This window comes from Mauremys mutica, chromosome 1 (assembly GCF_020497125.1).
Source record: "Mauremys mutica isolate MM-2020 ecotype Southern chromosome 1, ASM2049712v1, whole genome shotgun sequence".
NCBI classification, from domain to species: Eukaryota; Metazoa; Chordata; order Testudines; family Geoemydidae; genus Mauremys; species Mauremys mutica.
In genome coordinates this window covers 361,629,351-361,638,709 of record NC_059072.1, presented here as the reverse complement: position 1 = coordinate 361,638,709, position 9,359 = coordinate 361,629,351, and the positions used below count along the sequence as shown (strand labels likewise).

Here is a 9,359-nt window from a genome sequence, read left to right as displayed (position 1 = left end):
TCCACCGGCAGTCAATTTAGCGGGTCTAGTAAAGAGAAGAGTAAGATAAGTCAATGGGAGATTTTCTCCTGTTGACCAGCCCCCCACCCCCGCAGTAACTTGATCTAAGGTACATCAACTCCAGCTGCCCTATTCACGTGGCTGGAGTTCCGTAGAGTAGGTTCATTTACCATGCTAGTGTAGACATAGCCTTAGAATCACGGAACAGCTGGGCTTAGTGGTGGAGTGATAAGATATTGTGTGGGAGTAAATTCTCAGACTGTGAACTTCCACTATGCTGAGCTCAACCAAACTGGGACAGAGCACCCTTGAGTGAGGAGAGATGCTTCCCCCCTCTTGTAACACAGATTTCAAGATCACCTCTTACAGCAGGTGTATTTGCCTACTTTGTCACGAAGCTCTTTGGTTCTGACCCCATAAATGATTGGGTTAAGAATGGGAGGGATGAGGAGATAGAGGTCACCCAAGATGACGTGAACATGGGGAGCGATGCCCTGACCAAACAAGTATGTGAGATTGGAGAAGATGCTAGGGGTATAATAAGTAACCATCAGACAGAAGTGGGTTGTGCAAGTGTTGAGAGCTTTCTGGTGGGCATCCTTGGAGGAGATTCTGAGGATGGTCCTGATGATCAGACCATAGGACAGGGCAATGAGCGTCAGGTCAAACCCCAAAATTACAGCCATTAGCATCAAAGTATATATCCTGGTTACTGTAATGTCCCCACATGCCATCTTGACCACAGCTATGTATTCGCATTGTGTATGGGGGATTATGCGGTTGGCACAGAATGACTGCTGACTCATGAACACAGGAAGGGGCAGAATGAAGAGTACAGCTCTTATCAAACATACAAGCCCGAGCTTAGCTATTTGTGCATTGCTGAGGATAGTGGCATATCTCAGAGGGTTACATATGGCAACGTAGCGATCGAAGGCCATTGTCACGAGGGTGGCTGAGTGCATAACAGAAACCATGTGAAGGAAGAACATCTGGGTGAGGCAGCCAGCCAGAGTAATGCCTTTCAAATTGAACCAAAATATGCCCAGTGCCTTTGGCACGACGAAGGTAGGTGTGGCGATGTCTGTGAGAGCCAGCATGCAGAGCAGCAGGTACATCGGCTTGTGCAGAGTATGCTCCTTACCTACAACAGACAGAAGCGTGAAATTTGCCAACAGGCTGATAATGTAGAACGTAGAGAAAGGGATGGAAATCCAGATGTGGGCAGCCTCCAGGCCGGGGATGCCCATTAAGATGAATGTTGAAGGGTCAGAGGGGGTGAGGTTGAAAGCTGCCATGAGGTGGTTGATGCGTCGATATGACTCAGAAATGCTCAAGGTGCCTGTAAAGGGAGAGTAGCACAGTGAGAGGGTTACACGCTTTATAACCAACAGTACAGTAAATATTTTCTAGCTATTAACATTCTAGGAGTCTTCTGGAGTGGGGAGTGAAGAACCACCAACGATGTCACTCCCTGCTTTATATAACTTTAGCAAAGGGCGGGAACCCTTTGTTTCAAAACTTAGCTTCAAGGCTCCTTTGTGAGTCCAGAGTTCTTTGGCCTGGTCACATACAGGGGCGGCTCTAGGCACCAGTATAGCAAGGACGTGCTTGGTGCCACCCATTTGCAGGGGCGGCAGGGATCCAGCCTGGGAACTGAGAGCCAACATGGGGCCCTGGGAGCTGTAGTTTCTTGGTTAGCTCCCTGCCAATAGCGCCAGCCCTGGAGCAGGGAAAGAACTACATTTCCCAGCAATCCCTTGGCCACTACCAACAGGAAAAGAAGGGGGAGGGAGTGAGGTAGCTGAGACCTCATGCTGCAGCCTGCTGTGAATGGATAGCTGCACTGTGAAGGGGAGGGTACTGCATTTTAACATTCAAAAAATAGGCCACTCCAAGGGGAGGGAAGCCCCACCCTGCCACCATCCACTCCCTCCAACTGTCCCACACAGAAACCCCAACCCATCCAACCCCCCCGTCCCCTGATCACCCCCTCCTGGGACCCCGGCCCCTAATTTCTCCCCAGGACTCCATCCCCTATCTAAGCGCCGCTGGTCCATGTCCCCTGATTGCCCCCTCCCGGGACTTCTGCATATGTAAGTTCTTGATTATATGAAAATGAGGAATATGGGGGTTACAGTACGCTCGCCCCAGATATACACTGTCACAGCACCCACAAAGCCTCAGTGCTACTCACTTGTCACTGTACACACCCTGCCTGCCCCCACAACACTCAGCAGTGCCCAATTCTCTGTGTACAGACCCTACCTGCCCCCACAGCCTCCAGCATTGCCAGCCTACCTCTGTACACTCCTCTTCCTTGCCCACAACCCCTGGTGCTGGTCACCTGTCCATGTAGATCCCCCACCCCCAGAACTTCCATGCCTGCCACATGAGGATACCCCTCAGCCAGGACCAAAAACAGGTGCCAAACACCACAGCGACAGACTAGGATAAACTCAGTGTCTGCCTGCACCCCGGGAAAGGGGGAGATGAAACTGATCTGCCTATTTGGGGCAAAGGGAACCCTGACAGCAGCTCAGCCTGTGCAGGGAAGGAGAGATGGACAGACCCAGCAGGAGGGGGAGAGGACGTGGACATTAAAAGGAGCCAGTGTGAGTAACTCTTCTTCAGAAAGACACAGAGCTTGAATGTATTGCGGCCAGTTAGAAACCCAGACAACCCTTCCTGAGGCTGCTTTTCTGTGTTGGCAATTGATGATGTTGCCACAAAACTGTAATGGGTTTTCTCATGGAAGGATGTTTGGTCTGATTGGGAGATGGTGTCAGAGACCATCTGCTAGAGTGTGGCCCACTTTCCATTGCAGTCTCAGACTCCCCCCCAGACCCAGGAGGGCTCATGACGCCTCTTTGGTCTGTGCATCAGGGAGGACGTCCCTTCCCCATGTTGCACAGTTTCAGGACTCTGTGCCACTGTGACCTCGATACTGCATATCCCGCAGTCCTGCCCGCACCCACCGTACACACTGTGTGTTCCTGTGCCTCAGCAGCTAACATTTGCAACACAACCTCTAATGCTTCCCATCCTCTCCAGAAACGGAGATGAAGGGTCTCTCTCCTCCTATCCTCCCTTGGAATAAAATGGTTATCCTAATGGTTTTAGAGCTTTAAGGCTGTGAATTTGAGATTTCAGCAACTCTCCTGACAGTTCTTCATGGGTCTGAACAAGCTCATCCGTCCTTAGAGGCCTCGGGACGACTCCAGATGAAGTCACTGGAGATTCATGGCTGATGTAAATCAGGCCATTTATTTAACTCACTACATGTGGATTTAGGGCAAACTCCTGGCTCAGTTAGGAATTTTGCCTTTCATCTCAAGGGGACCAGATTCACCCTGAATATTTAACTTTTGGCTCCTGGCTGTTAAAGTTTTGGCTTTGTGTCCTGCTGCAGAGAGCGCTATTCTGTTAGGGTGCTGAGAGAGTCTGTGGGAACCCCCAGTTCATGTGGCGTTCTGAGATTGGGAATGAAAGTTTGTAGTTTCACAACAGAGGGGCCTTGATTTTGCTCTCATAGAAGCCAGCGTCAATCTGGAGTGACCCAGTGAAGGCAGAATCAGAGAGCAGAATCTGGTGAGTGTGTGGCCCATTCTTCTTGTGAACCCTCTGGTAACACAGATACCCACAGCAGAAGCTTTGGCTGCACTTCCTAACAGGGCATTGAAGTTGCTGAATTGGAAAACTTGAGTGAAACACAGGAAAAACCACACAGCACCAAAAAAAAAAGTAACTGAGAAAGATAGAAGGACACAGTAAGAGAAAAAGAACTGAACTTAAACACAAATATTTGTCTACATTATTTCCAATGCATTTGTAGTTCCAATTTTTCCAGGTAAATCCCTTGTTTTTTCTGACAGTACTAAACAATTCAAGTCACCGTGCTGGGGAATTCCTGCCCAGACGGTTCTTGATTTGAACTCTGGAAACCTTCCTGAGCCCTTACCACTAACATTAATGCAGAAACAGGCAACTCACCAAAATCCCATGCAGCAGAGAGAGGAAATCTCTTTCCTACAACAGCAAGGCAGAGTCTTGAGAATCAGTGTATGAATGTCACCTGTCTGACACTCGGCGTGCTGCACAGCGACCTTTATGATTCCCCTGTACAATCCCTGTGGATTTTCAAATTGGCCAGGACTCCCGTACAATTCCCTGGGCTCTGTGTGAGCAGCCGGAAGAGCAGAAAATGGACCCTGGAGAACTTCAGCCTGTGAACCACTCCTGGGAGAAAAGAAATGATTTGCTGATAACAGGGGCTCAGAGTTTCAGGGCAAACTGTGTCTTGCAGACTGTTCAGTGTAGCAAATGACGATGGCTGTCTTTTCTGTGTGTAATGCGCTGCCATCTGCACTATGTGTGGGAATGCTGCCACAAGAGCCGGGACCAAAAACCATTTTCAGTTTATCGTAGCAGTGTACTGCTGCATAGCGCCCATGCAGTTGTAATATCCAGTCCATTAGCCTGTGAAAAATCAGTGCCACCCCATACAGGCCAAATTACTTGATTCTGAATTAATGCAAGACGAAGGGAGTGTAAAAGACTTTCTTCTCCCAGGATTCTGGCATCAATGTTATTTGTCAGTGAGCCATTGTGAGGTGTAAAGTTGAATATATATCTGACAGCTACCAAGTGTTCTAAAAGTTAATCTACTGACTCTCTGCATCAGGGAGGCATCAAATTTCAATACTGTGCTGATCTCTTGCAAATGGATGCAGAAATGGGTTATGATATCCTGGGTCAGAGCTAGTACAATGGGACTTCTCCATTAGCTGTGTGATTCGTTCACCTCTCCTGTTGCCTGATTTGGGGAGGGTTAGTAGGGACAGTGGAATTTATCCACTTAATTTGGTTGTATGTAATAATTAATTTTTTAATTAATTAGTAATGTTAGTAATAATTAATAAGTATTAATAATATGGGTATGGCTCGCCAATATGTGTGATTAGAAGATAAAAGTTTGTTTTGAATTAGGCTTCACAGAATTTAATACAAGGAGATTGGGGTATAACAGGAATTTACACTGAGACAAAGTTTAGTTAAACAAGACCTTTTATTTAAAATTAACAAAACAAGAAGTAAATGTAAAATGTTAAAAGCAGTTTGATTACAAAGTTACAAAATATTACAGTTCTTTAAGAGCTATGATATGATATGATATGATATTTAATGCACTTTGCAGCAAATAGTACTAGAGTGAATTTCACACCTCTGCTAGAGGAAGTATAGTTATAAAGAAACTGGTTATGAATTAAACCCTTCTTAGCATAGATGCTTTAGAGGTGAAGTAGAAATTAAGAATTATTTCATACTTACAGCTGTGAAAGGACAGAACACTACGACTTATTATTAGTTGACAGCTTTCGTAGGTGTAGGCAGGGTGAGGCGATGAGAATAGAAGGATGGGTGTATTGCCTGCCCTAATGGTGGATTATTACACCTTTTATAGGGAGAAATTCTTCCTATGCCCAAATTTGTCTTTCCCCCATGGAAAGGTGAGGGTACCTGTTTTCATTGGCTGACCTTTTGTGTGCGTACTAATGACAACTATCTACGTATTTTGTGGTAGACTTGTTGTATTTTGTGGGCAGAAATACCCTACTTTTGCACCTAACTAGGTGAAAGGTTAGCAGATATTCAGAAAGTCCCTAGACAATTTGCGTAGGTTTGTTTCCTATGATCACTTTTCTGAGTAAGGGTTTTAAAGGTTGCTTTCAGCATCACAGAGGAAATAGGCCAGGATGTCTGGTCTAGAAGTTTCTAGGTATCTTGCGTTTACAGCTATTGCAAATTCTATTAATTTATGCAGCCTACACACTTTTATTAAAAAGACATTTTATACAGACCAACAGATTAATCCTCAGGGCTACACGCCCCCCTTTGACGGGGTGGTTTACATAAAGAAACCCCGTCACCTAGGACTTAACATCTGTGGGGCCCTTTTTAGTTTTATACCTGGGCAAATTTTGGTAGGTATTAGGAATGGGCACCATGTATATATATTTATTTTTATTTCCAGATGGTGCTCGTCTGTGCATTTGTTTAGGTGATTGTTTGGGTGTCTGTCTAGGTTTTTGCCTAGTTTTTGGCTTGGGTTTGTTGTGTTTATACAGCATATAACCTAACATAAGGAAATTAATTACAATTCCAATTCCTTGGATAATTATCCATACTTTTAATTCGAATTTTTTTTTAGAAGTTGTTGCAGGCTTATTTCCTTTATTCATTAATTGGGTAATAACTTGTTGGGCTTTATCCATATTATTAGTAATTTGAATGAGGTGAGTTTTTTTACGAGTTATTAAGGATTTTAGTTGCAACCCTAATGGTGGAATATAAGCCAGAAAAGTAGGTGTACTTTGAATAGTTAAATTCTGGTAATTAGGGTTAGACTGAATAATGGTAATGTTCTCAAAAATAGGAATAGGGGAAATAACTTGATTTCCTATTACCGTGGGCTGCTTTGGGGTAAAACAGAAATTTGGCTTTGTGACAGGACACTTCAAGGGACCATACTGGTACCTCTTTTGGTTGGTAACCACACAAAATTGGTTCCTTCCAGCATAGGTCACCCTCTTCATCGGAGTCTTTCATGTGGTCAGCCTTACCAGGCATGACGATGATGAATTTTGTGCTTTCTCTTCCTGTAGTTTACACAAAACAGTGTTTGTTTCAAACACATTACACCTACAGATATACTGGGGTCCCTTTTTAGAACAACAGGCCATTTGTGGTACCTTCCAAGTTTGAGTTGGAGTGTGATAGACTACCAGGGGAGGTGCATTAACGCGTTCCCTGTAGATGTTATCTTTGAGGTGACCTATAGAATGGATAGCAGCCAATTGCCTGTACACATTTTTGTCTGGGTCAAACACTGGTAACGAGACCGTGAATGAAACATACAAAGATTGTGCTATTATACACTTTTTTGTAAGAGAACAACTGTCTCGGTTGGGGTGAGGTGTCACAGATCCTATCTCTCTTATAGCACCCACTGACAAATGCTGGCATGCATCCAAACAAGTGGATTTTTTTTTTCCAGCTTTTGAAAACATTTAGGACAATACCAACTCATTAGTTGTTTATCCTTAATTAAGTCAGGGACTTCTCCTAATTTTAAGGATTGCAATGCATCAGTAATTGTGCTTACAACATATTACCCATATGCAGAACATATAATTTTTTTTCCCAAATGCTGATCTTTTTTTTGATCATTGTTTAAAGCAATTAACTTTAAAAGCAATTAACACATTTTTTTTTAACTACTAGAGGGTAGTGCAGTTACTTTTACTAATTGATATTTAAAAGTAACATCCTCCCCCCGAATTTCCTTAACCTGTTGAATCGGGTTGTTGACCAGTTTTGGATTAAGGATAATAGTCCGTTCCTTTTTTGTTGGTATGTTTTGTTGCTTAGGCTCAGACAACTGAGTACGATGTGGTCGTCTGGTTTTCTAGGGTTGCAATAGTTTGGTTTCAGACTTAAGATTTTGGCATAGTCCTACCCTTAGAGCAACAATAAGGGTGTAATAAGTTAAAAATGTCAATGTCAATTTTATGGTTGCAAACTGCTGGGCTCCAATTGTTGCGATTTTGTCTGATTACTTAAGTCCTGAGGAGGAAGTTGCTTCTGCGACCTGGACGATTGATACAGCTTTAACTGGTTAGCATGATAAATTTTGTTTTTATTATGCTTTTTTCCTGTTACTCTGATTTTATATACTGCTGAACTGAGTTTATCAATGATTTGGAAAGGACCAATCCATTGATTACACAACCCATGTTTTGGTGACTTATATGACAATAACATTACTTGGTTTTTTACCTTCCAAGTATTTTTTTTTTGGTTTTTGTTAAAGTAAGCCTTTGCCTTACGTCTAGATTTTTCCAATTTAGCAGCTACCTGCAAGTGAATGTGATTTAAATGTTTTTGCAGATTTTGCAGGTAGGTATTTATTTTTATTCCCTCTAATTGAGTGCCACTAGCTTACCAAATTAAATGTTTTGGTAATTTTATTGTTCGGCCTGTCATTACTTTAAAAGGTGTTTTATTAGTAGATGCAGCCGGTGTTGCCCTTAATGCCATTAAAATTAAAGGCATGAGGGTGTCCCAGTTACGTCCATTGGCATCAACCAGTTTCCTTAACATTACTTTTATAGTTCGATTGGTTTGTTTCACCATCCCAGATGACTGTGGTCTGTATGGGATGTGTAGTCTCTGCGGGACTCTCATTAATTTAAGACAATCCCTAAAGAACTGTTCTGTAAAATGTGATCCCTGGTCTGATTCTACCTTTGCAGGGATTTCCCAGCGAGAGAAGACTTGTTTTACCAAGATTTTGGCAGTGGCTTTTGCAGTATTGGCTTTAAGAGGAAATGCCTCTATCCACTTTGAGAAAGGATCGATAATCACCAATAGATATTGGTTACCTCTTTGGGTCCTTGGCAAAGGACCTACAAAGTCAATCTGCAAAGCCATCCACGGACCTTTATACACCTGGGATTTTAGTGGCGCATTTCTTTTGGATGGAGTAGGATTAGCTTGGGCACATGCCAGACAATTTTTACAATATTGTTGCACATCCATCCTAAGAAGTGGCCACCACCCTACAGATGCAAGACATTGGACAGTTTTGTCCACTTCCTGATGTCCTTCTGTAGGAGTGTCATGGACCATGTACATTATTTCCCTCCGTAGGTGAGCTGGAACTACCCACACAGGGAAAGGACCTTCTGTATACATGAGAACTTCATCTACGACTTGTAACTGCTGTTCATGTTGTTTGTACAAAGGGTTTATTGTTAGTGATTTCTTTTTGTTTATTTTGGAAAGCTTTAAAATTACTTTTATTATGTCCTTATCCAATTTTTGCATGTTTTTTAGATTTGGTATATTGGGTTGTACCAAATTTAGTTGCAGCTATAGGACATTTGCAGTGGAAGTACATTTTTGTAGTACTTCCTGTGTCAGCAAGAACTTAATAGTTCTTTTTATGTATGGATTTGCTTGTTCTGGGTAAGAATACTGTTTTTGGGCTGACATTTTTCCTCCTTCCACAACAATAGTGACGGCCATGCATCCATAGTTATGTTTGTGTTTAGCAAAGGCATCTGCATGTTTGTACAGTAATGCCTGTAACTCAGGTTGGTTTGCATGTTTAGCCACTATTTTGTCCAAATCATACCCTTCAGGTTTAAAGTTCTCCACTGGAGATACCATGCCACACTTAGGTATGACTACTGGAGAGTTATCCTTTTTCTGTTTTACTGAAAGACACAATAATTGGTTACTTAAATTAAGAACACATTCCTGTTTGTATAAGAAATTAGTTCCCAATAAGGAAT

At 43.0% G+C, this 9,359-nt stretch overlaps 1 protein-coding gene across 1 annotated transcript; it reads right to left on the bottom strand.

Moving 5' to 3' along the window:
- Positions 1-356: 356 nt before the first annotated feature.
- LOC123362230 (olfactory receptor 52E2-like) lies at positions 357-1,298 on the bottom strand. Its single transcript, XM_045002639.1, has one exon. The coding sequence runs from the start codon at positions 1,296-1,298 to the stop codon at positions 357-359; it is 942 nt and encodes a 313-aa protein (XP_044858574.1).
- Between the last annotated feature and the right edge of the window lie 8,061 nt (positions 1,299-9,359).